This window comes from Eubalaena glacialis, chromosome 7 (genome assembly GCF_028564815.1).
Source record: "Eubalaena glacialis isolate mEubGla1 chromosome 7, mEubGla1.1.hap2.+ XY, whole genome shotgun sequence".
Taxonomy (NCBI): Eukaryota; Metazoa; Chordata; class Mammalia; order Artiodactyla; family Balaenidae; genus Eubalaena; species Eubalaena glacialis.
Genome location: NC_083722.1, coordinates 73,951,873 through 73,968,467, shown reverse-complemented (window position 1 = coordinate 73,968,467; position 16,595 = coordinate 73,951,873). Strand labels below are relative to the sequence as shown.

General features: G+C 46.9%; 1 protein-coding gene across 5 annotated transcripts in view; it reads left to right on the top strand.

Moving 5' to 3' along the window:
* The window catches only part of USP4 (ubiquitin specific peptidase 4), a 48,806-nt gene that overhangs the window by 24,767 nt on the left and 7,444 nt on the right, over positions 1–16,595 (top strand). For 4 of the 5 annotated variants that reach the window (XM_061196795.1, XM_061196793.1, XM_061196796.1 and 1 more), the window contains 9 exons: positions 801–918; positions 2,776–2,949; positions 4,857–5,015; positions 5,886–6,110; positions 6,878–6,961; positions 8,359–8,453; positions 10,810–11,001; positions 11,635–11,723; positions 16,111–16,338. In XM_061196795.1, the coding sequence (XP_061052778.1) occupies positions 801–918; positions 2,776–2,949; positions 4,857–5,015; positions 5,886–6,110; positions 6,878–6,961; positions 8,359–8,453; positions 10,810–11,001; positions 11,635–11,723; positions 16,111–16,338 (1,364 nt within the window). Of the gene's footprint in view, positions 1–800; positions 919–2,775; positions 2,950–4,856; positions 5,016–5,885; positions 6,111–6,877; positions 6,962–8,358; positions 8,454–10,809; positions 11,002–11,634; positions 11,792–16,110; positions 16,339–16,595 lie in introns of all 5 variants that reach the window. The other variant, XR_009701604.1, reaches the window with a different exon arrangement.

Below are 16,595 nucleotides of genomic sequence, written 5' to 3'. Positions count from 1 at the left end.
CTTCCCTCTGAGTCCTTTCCCAGGCCGTACCTGGACACCTCCTCTGCTGCTACACTAAGCATAGTGGGATTAGGGCTCCCCATGGGAACATGCTGCATGTGGTTTCTTGCTCCATTTCATACCCACAGTAAATTGTGCCTCCTAGTTCTGATGTACATTGCTTTTCTTCCTGCGAGCTGGTGTTTTCCCCACAGCCTAAGTCAGTTGGTGGTCATGGGGGTCACTGCATTTGTCTGTGAAGGAATGGGCTGGCTGTCTGGCAGAATAGCTATGCGGGGATGATTGTTGGCTGTGGGAGGACCCTGCCTGTTTCCCCTCTGCATGGCTGTGATCCTTTCTCCGAGTGTTTCAGGAGCACCTGCCATATAGCACGGACAGGGTGGAAGAGGAAGTTCAGGCGAGAGAGAGAGTGCATGCACACTTAGGCACAGTCAAGACTGAGTGTGGCCTGGTGGGTGGTGGCAGGTGCAAGCTTTGATCTTGGTAACCAGTGTTCTTCCCCGAAGTCACCTGGCAGTTAGCCTTCTGGAGGGGTACAAAATTAGCATTTGCCAAAGCCTGAGAGCAGAGGATTCAAACAGCATTTCTCCCCTTAAGGATGTGCTCACCACCCGTTATCATGTCAAATCAAGGCAGGGGGTTGGGGGAGCTGGAGGGCTGGGGAGGGGAGTAAAGAGACCTTGTATCACGGGGTTATTATCAAGTGAGAATTCTAGAGGCCCTGGCGGAGCCCTAAAAGGCATCCTGAGGGCATGTGAGCAACACTCACTTTTATTGCTGATGTGGGTTATGTTTTCCAGTGGATCTGGCTTCTCTGCTTCGTATAATTGTCAGGAGTCCCCATCAACTCATGTACAACCTGGGCTCTGTGGACTTGGAAACCTGGGGAACACCTGCTTCATGAACTCCGCCTTGCAGGTAGGGGGCAGAGCTGCCATCTCAATAACACTGTGTCTTCACAGTACTTGAGGCTCGGGTGGGAGTGGCCTCTAAGGTGTTGGGAGGATCCTCTCCCAGGGGTCCCTAACGACCCTTTGTTAGTACTTCAGGGATCCCTGCCAAGGCACGTCCCACTGGGTAGTACAGAATGGCCTCCTCAGTGTTCCTGGCCTCAAAATGTCTTCTTAATCAGTTCTAGGTTTGGTTTTACAGTAAAAGTATGTTGAATTTTGTTGACCATTAGGGAATGATCTCAGAAAGTACTGGAATACTTGCCTGGTTGGTCTCTAATGGGATGAGAACTCACAGCAGCTGGTACTAAGCCAAATTATTCCTGCTTGAAGTTGACCATCTTTTCACCAGCGAGCTGTCTCACCTCATGCCCCTGCTTGGAGAAAATCCTAAAATCCTCCCTTTGAAACCTCATTTATTCATCCATCAAATATTTTTTGGGCACATACTATGTGATGGTACTGTTTTGGGCATGGGCTGGAGTTAGGGTCCAACTACAAAGTTAGGAGGGCACAGTCCTTAATACTGCCTTCACTTCTGACGCCAGCTGCAAGTTTGGGGCTCCCTAAGACCACCCTCAGTTTTGTTAATTTGCTAGAAAGACTTGTAGACTCACTTAAAAGTAATTATACTCACAGTTATGGTATGTTATAGGGAAAGGATACAGATTTAAAATTAGGCAAGGTTAAGAAGGGAGTAGGGCAGAGTCTAGGAGGGTTCTCAGTGCAGAGCTTCTGTTGCCCTCTTCCTGTGGAGTCAGGATGCTTTACTTTCCTGGCATTGATGTGTAACAGTAGGCATGGAGCATTGCCAGGTATGAAAACTCACTTGAGTTTTGGTGTCCAGAATTTTTATTGGGGCTTTATTATATGGCATGACTGATTGCTTGCCCAGTGGTTAAAGAGAAAATTCTTGTGAATTGGTGAATGTATTCAAAGATTTAAGGCAGAAATACCAATCATGCCTATCTTCTTTCAGCACCCCAAATCATTTTACAAGGCAGGATACTCTGATACCAAAATATGACAAGGAATTTCTAAAAAGAAAAATTTTAGACTATCGTATCTCATAAGTGTAGACACAAATAATGTAGATAAAATTTTAGCAAATCAAAATCAATGATATCTAAATAAAAGTGGTAACACATAACAAGTAGATGTGGTTTGTGCTAGGAAAACCAGGTTGGTTTAACACCTGAAAAATTATTCAGTCTTTTAACATATTAACAGAATGAAGGAGAAAACCATGTGATCATCTCTGTAGATGTAGGAAAACTCATTTGGTAAAATCCAATACCCACCTTCATTTTTTAATTTAAGGAGTTAAAATTAATATACACAGGTACAGTATTATTTATTGTATTCTCTAATTATCCTGATTTTCCCACCCATAGTGTTTTGGCTCTAGTAAAACATTTGCCTTCGGCTTACTTATATTTTGCCTTCTCATGAAATAGTGGAATGTCTCAGTCACTTCCAATAAAAAAAAAATATCATCTTAAAATTATTATCTTCCACTGAATAGAAAATTACTGTGTGTCAGGCATTTGGGATATACAGCTTTTGCCCTCAGAGAGCTTGTCTCAGAAACAGTTCTTAGGCAGTAAGTGTGAGCTCCCTCCAAAACAGTGTCCCTGGGAGGCTAGTCACAATGTGGCCACCAGCCTCTGGGAGGCTGTGCCTTACTGTTATGAGCCCTTCAGAGAATCTGCTGAGCACTTCATTTTGTTGGCGTGACCCTCACTGGTCGTTTAGAACTGGGTTTATCTTGTGTCTCTGTGTGCTCTCCAGAAGTGGTGTAAGCTGTGATCGTGTTCTCTTTCAGTGCTTAAGCAACACTGCACCACTGACTGACTACTTTCTCAAAGATGAGTATGAGGCTGAAATCAACAGGGACAACCCTCTGGGAATGAAAGGGGAAATTGCAGAGGCCTATGCAGAGCTCATTAAGCAGATGTGGTCTGGAAGGGATGCTCATGTGGCACCTCGCATGTTCAAAGTAGGTTGACGTATATACTTCCTTTTTCCTATTTTGGGGAGAGTGGTTTCGTGTTGTAATGAAGCATTCCTTTACTGCATTTTGGGATTAAGATGGGCTTCGAGGCTAAAAGCACTACATGATCAGATCTTTCTTTTCTGTTCAGTCATTTAGCACACACTTAAGTGACTCAGCCCCCACCTCTGGGCCGAGGATACTTCAGATAATCATTTGTATTGTAAGCTGCTTGTTCAGAATGCTGTATTCTACAGCGGCATTCTTTTTTTTTCTTTCTTTTTTTAAGTTTTTTTGATGTGGACCATGTTTAAAGTCTACTGAATTTGTTACAATATTGCTTCTGTTTTATGTTTTGGTTTTTGGCTGCGAGGCATGTGGGATCTTAGCTCCCTGACCAGGATCGAACCCACACCCCCTACACTGGAAGGTGAAGTCTTAACCACTGGACCATCAGGGAAGTCCCTACAGTGGCATTCTTTAAATGGTTGACACCCTAAGCCAGACCATAAAAATTCAATCTAATTTCCAGTATCATCTGAAGGGTGCTCCCAGGTTCTCTGAGACTGGAACGTATACCAACTGTGGTTTGAGTTGGGTCCCCTAAGTTAGGAATTGGGCTGACATTGTCAGATGTTGGTATGAGGGGCAGTTCTCACTTGGGTCCCTCAGCTAGGAAGATGGGAAGATGGGTGAACTGCATTGGGCACTTGGAGCACCTCAACCTTCCATTGCCCTGAATGTTTTTCGCTGCTGAGGGGGAAGTGCCTTGCCTCCATGTGTTGAAATCTGGAAATCCTGTTTGGTTCAAGGAGCCTTCATGAAGCATCTGATTCACAGAGGAAAAAAAAATATAGCACCTAAGCTCAATGAGAAAATTAAAATCTTAGATTGTTTACTGAAATTGAAAACAAATTCTTTTCATTCCCATGGTCACATTAATCCCTGGGAAATATATGCAAATTACTATTCCCAGAGTTTCTGTTTCTGAAGTTCTGGGGTGGGGCCTGAGAAGGTGCATTTCTGTCAAGCTCTCAGATGATGCTAATGCCACTAGTTGGGCACTGCACTCTGAGGATCAGTAGTGTAGAGCAATACAAGGCAGACACTTATTTAGGGCTAGGAGGGCTCTTATGTACAGTGCTCTTATTTAGGGCTAAGAGGATTCCTCTGGCTGATGCAGGTACCATTTGTAAACTTCTTAGGGAGACTCTGAACCAAAGAAGGTGGTTGGAGAGGGATTCGTGTCTGTACTTAGGAGATGTGGCTACTGAGGGAGTCACTCTTTACTCCTCTCTTAGGGTAGTGGCCCAAGTTCCAAGTCTGTAGTTGTCCTGGATTTCAGATCTTAGCCCTCTTCTCTCTGGTAGGAACTGCTGACCTTTAGGCCCTTGAGGAGTTAATCAGGCTACTGGAGCAAGGGTGTTCTCCCTTACGGTACCAGCAGACTGCAAAGTTATTTATCTATTTATTTTAAAAATAAATTTATTTATTTATTTTATTTATTTTTGGCTGTGTCAGGTCTTCGTTGCTGCATGCGGGCTTTCTCTAGTTGCGGCGAGCGGGAGCTACTCTTCGTTGTGGTGCGCGGGCTTTTTGCTGTGGCTTCTCTTGTTACAGAGCATGGGTTCTAGGCGCACGGGCTTCAGTAGTTGTGGCACATGGGCTCAGTAGTTGTGGCTCGCGGGCTCCAGAGCGCAGGCTCAGTAGTTATGGCGCACGGGCTTAGTTGCTCCGCGGCATGTGGGATCTTCCCGGACCAGGGCTCGAACCCCTGTCTCCTGCATTGGCAGGCGGATTCTTAACCACTGTGCCACCAGGGAAGCCCAAAGTTATTTTTGATGACAATTTCCTATCTGACTTCACTGGTTCTTTATAACTTATGCCTTCTGATGTGGTTGCTTTTGTTGTAGACTCAGGTGGGACGTTTTGCCCCTCAGTTTTCTGGCTACCAACAACAAGACTCTCAGGAGCTGTTAGCCTTTCTTCTAGACGGATTGCACGAAGATCTGAACCGAGTGAAGAAAAAACCGTACCTGGAGCTGAAGGATGCCAATGGGCGGCCAGATGCGGTATGATATTGAAGACTTTTGAAGAAAAGTATTCCAAAGAAGCTGCCTCCTACTGGGAGGTGCAAGGGCATTCTTCTGGTCTTGGAGTATTGGTGCCAGGGCTCTGGTTGCCTCTCACTGTTGTTTGTGACGTGGACGTTAGGTCTAATATGGAAATGTATTGCACGTTACAAAGGGGCTAACTCTTGTTACCCCTGATGCTCCCTCTTGGGCTTCTTCAAGTTAGAGTCAGTTTGTTTAGTAGAATTACATTGGTGAACCAGAGACTAGGGCCCCCTGAAAACTGTAAAGTGTCTGTAGTGTGGGCCCTTGGGATTATTAAAATCCATTAAAATCCATCTATGATGATTAAAATAGTTTGTTATTAATATTATTAGGGCACTTAAATTTTTTTGCCTTGATTTTCAGATCTATGAAGAAGGAATTTAGTATTTAAGCCACCTATCACATTGGGATGATCAATATGAATACTTCAAAGTAGCATTCACATCTTAAAGGAAAAACCATGAGGTAGCTGAACTGTAGCATAAATTAAAAGCTCACTGAAGGGACTTTGGATCATTGGAAGCCCTATAGGAGGCAGTCCTTCCCCGGTCAGGTCCATGTGTCCACAGTGCTCTCAGTTCGTCTCTGTCCCGTAGATCCTGCATCAGCACTTGGTTAAATGTAGGATTGGGCATGGAGCTGGCACGTGGAATGAGTTTGGTATGCTAAGAGCAGTCCTGGCCCTCACTGGCCTGGACCAAGTTCTTGGCTGCACAGACTGCCTCACAGTCTGTTTCAGATTTTGCTGTGAATCATTCTGGATGCAGAGACTAAGAACTGGGGGGTGTTGAGAATGTCTTACTTATCTCCTTTGCTTTCTTCCAGGTAGTGGCAAAGGAAGCCTGGGAGAATCATAGGTTGAGGAATGACTCTGTGATTGTGGACACGTTCCATGGCCTCTTCAAATCTACCTTGGTTTGCCCAGAATGTGCTAAGGTTTCTGTGACCTTTGACCCATTTTGCTATTTAACTCTCCCGCTGCCCTTGAAGAAAGATCGAGTTATGGAGATCTTCCTGGTTCCCGCTGACCCTCGCTGCAGACCTACCCAGGTAAGAGAAATCATCACCCTCATGGTACCCCTTGTTGTGAGTGGCCTCCAGACCCAGAGTGGGGCTGCTTCCATCTGTTGCAGCAGCAGCTCCATCAGCTGCCTCTGAAACCCCTTGGCACTTGGCTTGAGTGTGTGCCCTTGTCCTCCCTCAGACCTTTGTGTAATCCCATGTCATTCAGGCATATTGTGAAGGTTCTCTGGGCTTCTCTGTCACCTTTTCCCCTATGTTCCATTCATTTGACTAAAGGAACCTGGCTGATCTGCTAAGAGATCCTTGAATCTGAATGTTAGGGGACTAGAAACAGTACTTCCTTTGGTTATGTTCACCCCTAAGTCAGCTAGGAGAGCCTGGCCAGAACAAAAGGCCAAATGAAAGGTGTGACAGGCCGGTCTTAGTGTCCAGCCCTGCTGATGGCTCACTGCATGCTTCTTCTGGCTTTATGACAAGGACTGGTTGGCAGTTTGTATAATTGTAACATTTCTTTAAAGGAAGTAGTGAATGGCTCTAAAAAGTTAAGAAAAAAATAAAGCAATGTGTAGGAGGGAAAGAGATGGTCCAGCTTCTGTGGTGCTACCTGAATAGAGAGGCAGGTGTTGATGCAGAAGACTTGCCTATTTGCTCTGCTGGCCACTCATCTGGGCCCTGACCTCACCACACACTGTTTCTGGAGGAGCACCTCTGCCCTCCATGATGCCTGCTCCTCCCGACTCATCTCCCACCCTTTCCAGAGCACCCTTGTCACCCCTCCCATCTCTCCTTTGCAGTACCGTGTGATTGTGCCGCTGATGGGGGCCGTGTCTGACCTGTGTGAGGCTCTCTCCAGGCTGTCTGGCATTGCTGCGGAAAACGTAAGGCGAGGTGTTCAGTGGCACTCAGCCTATTGGGGGCAGTTCATAGTCCTTTGGAGTTAAGTTTCAACCTTGTAGCCACTTTTGTGGGGTAGGTCTTATCGGCCAGCACACATGTGATTATATCTGGATGCCTCAGACCTCCTAGCCCTTGTTCATTGTGCACACTGTGCCTGAGTCTGTCCCTTCCAGCCTTGGGAACACTGTCTTTCCTCCATTGAGGACACACTAGCTATGGTCAGAGGGCCAGGACTGGGGATTTGCTCTCACTTTGCCTTCCCTTCCTACCTGACCTCATCTGTAATGTGAGAAGCTGGAAGTTCTTTCCTGTCCCAAACTCTGTAAGTCTGTGGAGTGACTTGATAGAAATCTTTATTTAAAAACAATTGCTGGGACTTCCCTTGTGGCACAGTGGTTAAGAATCCACCTGCCAATGCAGGGGACACGGATTCAATCCCTGGTCCAGGAAGATCCCACATGCTGCGGAGCAACTAAGCCTGTGTGCCACGACTACTGAGCCTGCGCTCAGAGCCGGCGAGCCACAACTACTGAGCCCATGTGCCACTCCTGAAGCCCGCATCTAGAGCCAGTGCTCCACAACAAGAGAAGCATGCGCACCGCAACGAAGAGTAGCCCCCGCTCGCCGCAACTAGAGAAAGCCCACACGCAGCAACGAAGACCCAACGCAGCCAATAAATAAATAAATAAATTTATTAAAAAATAAAAATAAAATAGAAAAATAAAAACAATTGCTCACACTGGCCTTTCTGCTGAGCCTGGCCCTGTGTGAAGGTGGGGAAAGTGAAGACCTCTTGCTGCACGAGGATCCATCCTCCTGGATGCCCCCAGCCCCTCCCTTGTCCCAGCCCTGGTCAGTGCCCTTCTGCTCCCCACTCCCCTTGCACCCCTGCTGGTTTCAGGTGGTAGGTCTTGGTGGTTGGGGTTTGGTCTTTTCTGCTATGTGCTGAGGATGGCTTGGGGAATTCCAGCCCCAGGGAACACCCCAGAGGATTCTGGATGACTGCTGGTCTCTGGTCAGCACTCACTCCCCACCATTCCTGCCACTGGGGGGCAAATCCCATCGTAAACCTTGGGACAGATGCAGCATGTTTTCTGGTGGCGACAGCCATGCTGCTCCCCCTTGGCCCTTGGCCCCTGAGCTCTGGGGCTGGTTGCATCGTGATCTCTCTGGGGGCAGCACATATTTTTTCATTTGTGCCTGGGTTATTAAGTAGGTGTACTCTTTTTTAAAAAATATTTATTTATTTATTTGGCTGCGCCGGGTCTTAGTTGCAGCACATGGGATCTTCGTTGCGGCATGTGGGATCTTTAGTTGCGGCATGTGGTGGGTGTACTCTTATCCATCCTGTAATCTTTCTGTTACTGTTGGTTCTTAGATGGTGGTCACAGATGTGTATAATCACCGGTTCCACAAAATTTTCCAAATGGATGAAGGTTTAAACCACATCATGCCTCGGGATGACATTTTCGTGTGAGTACTCAGTGGTTTCTGCTGCAGGGTCAAAGGAAACATTCTAGAGGCTTTGCCAGTGTCTGTCAGTGTCTCCAGAGCAGAAGATCTGGCAGTTGGTGCTCATGTGGATTTGCCCCAACCCCTGGGTGCAAGAGATGGATGTTCAGGGAATTTTGGGCAGCCATCAGTGCTAAGCGCCTACTGGCACTTCAGAGCTAGACATTCCAGATAATTCTCCTCAGCATGAACAAGGCTTTTGTCAACAGTTGCTACCTGTTAAGGCCTGTTCAGTGGTTCTGCAGATGGTCCTGCTGTCAGAAATGCTTTTCTCAAGAAGAGTCACAGCTTTGTGAGGGGCCACGGGAAGACAGGAGAAGGGACGCAGTACAGGGAGGGTCTCATCCTTTCTCCCAGCCACAGGTAGTGGCTTCTCAGGCAGGTGCCATCCCAGATGACAGGGAAGGTTGATTTAAGCAGCCTTTTCCAGCGCTAACGTCTGCAAACCTTGAGACTCGGTTTTCTCATCCCTGTGGGGACAGTACACTCCAACTGCAGCTCGTCTCCTCGGTCCCTCCCAAGTCCTCTTGCTTCAAGGCTGCTTTGTGTGATTGTGTTTGTGTCCCTCTTCCAGGTGGGGGTGGGGTGGGGGGGTGGAGTGTGAGCTTGTATGAGCTCCCAGCAGCCGCTTGCTCAGGGAGGCTTGCATGTGGAGCACACCCATGTTGTCTCTCCCTCATTCCCTCTCAGCCAGAAACTTGGCTCTGCCGAGAAAGGTTTTTAGGATTTTGTTTCGGTTTTTGGTTTTGGCTGAGGAATGCAGTACACAAAGGAGGCATTTCCTTCCCTTTACATTTTTGGGGCCAATGACTTCTAGGTCACTCTAAAAGGAAGAATTCTTAACACACCCAAGATCCTAGTTCTGTTCACACTTGCATAGGCTGCTTCCCCACTCGCAGCCGTGTTCCCTTACTTTACTAATGGAGGGTGCCAAGGCTCATGCTGGGCCACAGGGCTGGGACTGTCCACTTCTTACCCCAAGACCTTAACACAGTCTCCCTCAGTTCTGGAAACTAGTGTTCGCACATACCTGTGCTGAGAAGACCTGGGACATCACCTTGTGGGGAGGTTGGCAAACCACCAATGGAGGATTTTTCAGAGAGCTTGAGGGCCAGCCAATTGGAAAGCAAATTGTTTTATGATGAATTGATAATTGTCTTATGAAAACACAATTGTAGCATCTAATACTTTTTTGAGCATGTGATGTACTGTGCTACTGAGTTACTTAATCCTCACCACTACACTGGAAGGTGGGTGATCCCATTGTCCGCTGGATAAACAGACTTAGAAATTAAGGCACTTGGCCTGGTTACAGCAGCCAGAAAGTGGCAATGATGGATCTGGAACCTGGGCCAGCCTCACTCCAAGGTGTGGTTCTTGACCATTATGCTGGACCCCAGGGTCCTTACCCTAGAGCATACCTTGGACGTTTTTGTGAGTTTTTCTTTGAACTCCTCCTGCATATACTATAGTCAGGACTGTTTGCCAGGCATGTGGGGAGAGTTTGTGTGTGTGTATGTGTGTGTGTGTTTGTGTTTATGGTTTTCAAAAGTTGAATCAGTAAGTTTGTGTCTCCCCCTATAGGAAGAGGGAAAGACTACAGTCGGTTGCCAGCAATTTTGGTAACATCTGTTCCAGGATAAAACATCTATAAATCTCCTCAATCCCATGTATTCACTAAGTAAGACACATTTTTCAAAATCATTGATTTGTATTTAGCAGTTTCTTTGGTTATCTCTGATTTTTTTAAAAAATTAAATATGATTCTTTTACTTCAATGTTTTTGAAGAAAGATGGCAAACAGTTTTATAAATTTGCTTCCTCATTTGAAATAAAGAGTCTTTGGCTTATATTCTAGGTATACGTCACTGTACAGTATTTGGTTTTATTAAAGGGCAGGGCATTGAGAATGCCTTTTTCTAAAAGTTAAGCTCCTTGATGGGTGACAAAAGGTGAACTTGGGGGCTGGGCCCCCCCGTGTGCCTTTGTGTCTGAAGTGATGGTCTGGATGACAGGTGTCATCTGTGTTGAGTCCCAGTTGAAGGACTACAGAGTTTGAGGCCATGGTTGGGAGAAGGAGGATCACATTAGCCCCAGGTCCTGGGTTGTGTAGGTTCACCTTGTGTTAACAGTTGACCCTCTTTGGGATTCCTGACCCATCCTCTAGCATCGTCTTGGAAATGGTTTATCCACCTTTTGTACTGAAGTGCACTCTGTCCTAGTAACCGTAGTCCTGGCCACCATGTAGCTGCAGCTCAGATCTCCGTCTCTCACAGGGACCTGCCGCTGAAGGTGCTCTCTTGTGTGATTGACACAGGTACGAGGTCTGCAGCACCTCCACAGACGGCTCTGAATGTGTCACGCTTCCAGTGTACTTCAGGGAAAGGAAATCCAGGCCGTCGAGCACTTCCACTGGGGCAGTGCTATATGGGCAGCCACTGCTGGTTTCTGTCCCCAAGCACAAGCTCACCCTCGAGTCTTTGTACCAGGCTGTTTGTGAGCGTATCAGGTTGGTGGTAGGAATGTGATTTGCTTGTTATCTAAAATAAGATAGGCCCAGTAAGAGTGACTGCCCCCTGCAGAGTGCCAGTGTGGACCCCGTGTGCTCACTTCTGTTAGAAATGTAGTTGTCTTGGCCCTTGGGAGGGCCAGGGCAGGTGCTGTTGGGACAGAACATCTGGCACATCTGAAGCACCATGACAGTGAACACCTAAGCCTCTTCTAGTCCCTGGAATCATGTCTTCACACCTGTCAGTCACCTGCTCTAGGGAGTATAGTGCTTTGATGGCATTTTGTATTTGAATGTAATTTCTGAACTACTCCACTGTCATTCTGAACCTGATAATTAACATTACTGGGAAATATTTTTTTAAATGATGGTGCCACGCAACGTTTATCAAAGATTTGAAACAGACTTTCTCAGAGTCTTCAGTGCCCTGGTAGTTAAACTTCTTATCTCTTAGGTTCCTCTCAATTTCTTGAAGTGTTAAGCCATCACACGAATTTTAAGGCCCTTTTATTTACATAAATTGCTTTGTGAATAGCTGAGTATATAAATTAGGAACTACTTCAGGCTGAGTAGTGGAGAAAAATAGGTAAAGGTTACAACTAATAAACAATTTCTTTCTTTCTTCTTTTCAAGCCGCTATATAAAACAACCTTTGCCTGATGAGTCTGGCAGCTCGCCCTTGGAGCTGGGGGCCTGCAATGGCTCCAGGGGCAGCTGTGAAGGTGAGCGCACGCCACGCTGTGGGGCTGTGACTGACCAAATCCCTCCCGACCTCCCTCTTCTTCCAAAGGTGTTGTATACATGGGTGAGGGAGGCTCTGAGGCGGGGTTGGGGGCTCTGCCTAGAGAGCAGACCTGGAAGCCCTGTCTGCACCACTTCACTCTGCCAGAGCCCATTGTCCAACTTTGACACCTCGTGTAATCTTAGGCGTGGAGGCTGGGTTTCACCTCAGGGAGACTAAGCATAATAGGACTGAGTGACTTGCCCAAGGTCATGTAGCAGAGTCAGGATTTGATTCTGACCTGTTGGGATTGCTGAGTACACTTGGCTGCCTTCACAACCTGGCTTGTGTCTGTAGAGCTTTTGTCTTGGCCCTTACCCATCACCATGGTCCAGCAGCCGCCCCTGGGGAGGACAGATGTCCTGCCCAGCCAGTCAGAAGGCAGAGACAGGTTCTCTTGGGCCTTTCTTTCTTTCTACCCAGGAAGCCACAGGTGGTAGCTGGCTCTGGACAGCTCCTGATGTGGGAGTGACGAGCCACAGTTGGAAAAGCAGTAGGATAGACTTGTTGCAAGAAACCCAGAGCCCTCAACATCCTTCTGTGGCCTAGTGCTCACAAGCTCATCTGTGACCAGGGAGCTATGTCTGACCTGCACTGTGGCTGTCATCCTTCTTTTGGGGGCCTGCGTGACTGACTAGGTGGCTTTATTCCTATAAAACCAGAAATGTCCTCCAGTTCCTGTGCTTTGTGAATAGCTGAATATATATTCTCAGTTGAAAATTCAAATGCCAGGATTTCTGCAAGACACGCCTGGTCCTGGAAAGTGAGAATTGACATTAAAAGTAATGACCAGAAGGCTCTGTCCTGAAGGGATATTCCAAATTGTTGGTATTTTAGGTTGAGTATTTATTATAGTCGTACTCCTGTTCTTGCCCAGAATATCATGTTCTCCTCCCACGAGGGATGAACAGGAGTGTATTTTGTGCACAGGTCCCACAAGCAGACATGTTGGAGCTGTAGTGGTAGTCTCTGAGCAGACCTTGGGTGACCTGTGGGTTCTTAGTGCTCTGGAAGTTGAGGCACTGTGATTCCCAGCTTGAGGTGTGGGGCAGACCTCAAAAAGTCACTTCAGCTCTCTTAACCTTGGTTTACCCATCTGCAAAATGGGATGATGATAACGGCTTCACAGAGTTGAGGTTACTGTTTAATGAGATAGTGTGGTTAGAGTATCTGGCACATAATAGATGCTCAGTTAATAACAGCATCATGTCAGTATTTGCTATTGTTACAATTAGCCTAGTTTCTTAGACATTCCATCTGTCAGTCTCTTGTTCAGTCTCTTGTTCTCACTGCCTTCTTTTGAATTCCATAAGTGAGCCTTGGTGCGTAGACTTCAGATCCTGTTTAATGTTGAAATAATTCTAACCTCTTTACTGCCATGGCTCCTTGTTAGGCCTGTGGTGGCTGTCTCCTGCTGATTCTCTGAGTGTCTTGGGCAGGGCAGTGTTTCACTTGCCAGTCTGAGAGCAGAGCAGGCTTACCTGGGTGTAAAAGGGGCAGTGCCACTGCTTCAGGAGTGAAGTGAGCTAATTGAGAAAGGAACCTCTGTGAGAGCTGAGGCTGGCAGTCTCATGCACACTGGCTGTTTCAGAGTCCTGCTTATGGGGACTCATGTCACACTGTCATCCATGGCTGTGCTGTTCCTGTGGCCTGACAGGAAACTGCTGCATTGTCCTGGGCCCAACTTGTCCTTCCTCGTGAGAACTCCCGAGACACAGTTTTTGAAAGAGGATTCTTTTTTTTTTTTTTTTAATTTATTTTTTGGCTACATTGGGTCTTCGTTGCTGCGCACGGGCTTTCTCTAGTTGCAGTGAGCGGGTGCTACTCTTTGTTGCAGTGTGCATGCTTTTCATTGCGGTGGCCTCTCTTTTTTTTTTAAAATTAATTAATTAATTAATTTAAATTTATTTATTTTTTTTGGCTGTGTTGGGTCTTTGTTGCTGTGCGTGGGCTTTCTCTAGTTACAGCGAGCGGGGGCTACTCTTCGTTGCGATGCGTGGGCTTCTCACTGCGGTGGCTTCTCTTGTTGCGGAGCACGGGCTCTAGGTGCGCAAGCTTCACTAGTTGTGGCTCGCGGACTCTAGAGCGCAGGCTCAGTAGTTGTGGCGCACGGGCTTAGTTGCTCCGTGGCATATGGGATCTTCCCGGACCAGGGCTCGAACCCGTGTCCCCTGCATTGGCGGGAGGATTCTTTTTTTTTTTTTTTTTTCCAAAAGATGACAGACACAGAGACAACTGACTTTTTTTTTTTTTTTTTAATTTATTTATTTTTATTTATGGCTGTGTTGGGTCTTCGTTTCTGTGCGAGGGCTTTCTCCAGCTGTGGCAAGTGGGGGCCACTCTTCATCGCGGTGCGCGGGCCCCTCATTATCGCGGCCTCTCTTATTGCGGAGCACAGGCTCCAGACGCGCAGGCTCAGCAGTTGTGGCTCACGGGCCCAGTTGCTCCGCGGCATGTGGGATCTTCCCAGACCAGGGCTCGAACCCGTGTCCCCTGCATTGCCAGGCAGACTCTCAACCACTGCGCCACCAGGGAAGCCCCGGCAGGAGGATTCTTAACCACTGTGTGCGGTGGCTTCTCTTGTTGCGGAGCACAGGCTCTAGAGCGCAGGCTTAGTAGTTGTGGCGCACGAGCTTAGTTGCTCCATGACATGTGGGATCTTCCCGGACCAGGGATCAAACCTGTGTCCCTTGCATTGGCAGGTGGATTCTTAACCACTGTGCCACCAGAGAAGTCCCTGAAAGAGGATTCTTATGTAGAATATACGTCTTCCTTTCCTCAGTTTCCATTTCTATTGCTATTTCCCCAAATATATAAACTTCATATTTTGAATCTTTTCTTCCCCCGTTACTTTTTTTTTTTTTTTTTTTTTTTTTTTTTGGCTGCGCCGTGCACCTTGTGGGATCTTAGTTCCCCGACCAGATATTGAACCTGGGCCCCCGGCAGTGGAAGCACCAAGTCCTGACCACTGGACTGCCAGGGAATTCCCTTCCCCTGTTACTTTTACATCACCTTTTGGAGTTGTCCCCATCTTTGTTGAAATTACTTATTAGATACCTTAACTTTCCCCTTTGACTGCCCAACAACAAAAATTATGATGAGCCTGATCGTGGATTTTTTTATTGCAGCCATATATACCAACCAGTTCTCTGGAAACACCTGGGAAATTTACTTATCACCATATGTCTCTAGAATACCTCTTTAAATTTCTTTTTTTAATATATATTTATTTATTTTATTTATTTATTTTTGGCTGCATTGGGTCTTTGCTGCTGCACGCAGGCTTTCTCTAGTTGTGGCTCGCAGGGGCTACTCTTTGTTGCGGTGCACAGGCTTCTCATTGCAGTGGCTTCTCTTGTCGCGGAGTATGGGCTCTAGGCACGCGGGCTTCAGTAATTGTGGCACACAGGCTCAGTAGTTGTGGTGCACGGGCTTAGTTGCTCCGCGGCATGTGGGATCTTCCCGGACCAGGGATCGAACCCGTATCCCCTGCATTGGCAGGCAGATTCTTAACCACTGTGCCACCAGGAAAGTCCCTAGAATGCCTCTTAAAACTTTTTTTTCCCCCTGGCTGCGCGGCTTGCAGGATCTTAGTTCCCCAACCAGGGATTGAAGCCGGGTCCCTGGCAGTGAAAGCGCTGAGTCCTAACTACTGGACCGCCAGGGAACTCCCCCTCTTCAAACTCTTGAAATTCAGCAATCTCAAATGAATAAGGAGAAAAAAGGAGAGGAGGATCCTGTGTGCTGTGTTCCTTGGGGCCCATCATGGCGCCTGCACCTGAGAGACATGCAGTAAATACTTGTTGAAGGGACAGTCATCATGTTTCTTGTGGAGGAACTGAAGACCTTTACTTATTATTTGTGTTCATTATCATATTTAAAGTTTGACTTTTAAATTGTTTCTTACCAGCCGGTTTTCTTGAGTATTGAGTATGGGTTTAATTTTGGTCCTTTTCTCTCTGTGTGACTAATGCTCAAGTTGAAAGAGTCAGACTATGTGGGATGAAGCCCAGTAAAGTACCAAGTGGTGAGGGCCCCAAATTTAGGGCTGGCAGGACTGCTGACTCACTTTTGTACCTTCTGGTGACTCCTTGAACTTCTCTGGGCCTCTGCGTCCTCATCGTGGAATAGCTGTGCCCACTTGCCTGCTTACCAGGTTGTGGGGGTGTCACATGTGAATTTAAGTGCCTTGTAGATGCAAAGGGGTGGATGTAGTTCACACACAGGACTGAATCTGGAAGGAAGCACCACAGTTAGGTATGAAATAAAAATTGCAGCATTGAAATGGTGGCAAATTACATACATGTTATTTTTCATTTGTATGCTAGGAGAAGACGAAGAAGAAATGGAGCATCAGGAAGAAGGCAGAGAGCAGCTTTCAGAAACAGAGGACAGTGGGGAGGATGAGCTGGGAAGTGACCATGGCGAGACCACCCAAAAGAAGCTCAAAAGCCGGCCCTGCCCAAAAAGGCTTTTTACCTTCTGCCTTGTGAACTCCTATGGCACAGCCGACCTAAATTCCCTTGCAGCTGATGGGAAACTGCTTAAACTCAACTGTAAGCTCTTTCTCTGACCTTTCAAACTGGGCTTTTGGGGACTTAGGATCTATTGGAAAATCCTTGCACTCAGCACTCACTCACTGCACTGAGCTTTCATCATCTCATAGTGTGGCTCCAGGAACAGACACTTGTGTGATCCTTGGGTTAAAGCTCTCTAAAGACTGTTTCAGAGACATGACACCCCTCCTCACTTTCCCTTGGCCTTCTTGTCAGGCTTTTCTCTTCCGTCCTTGATGACTTCAGAAGGAAACGAG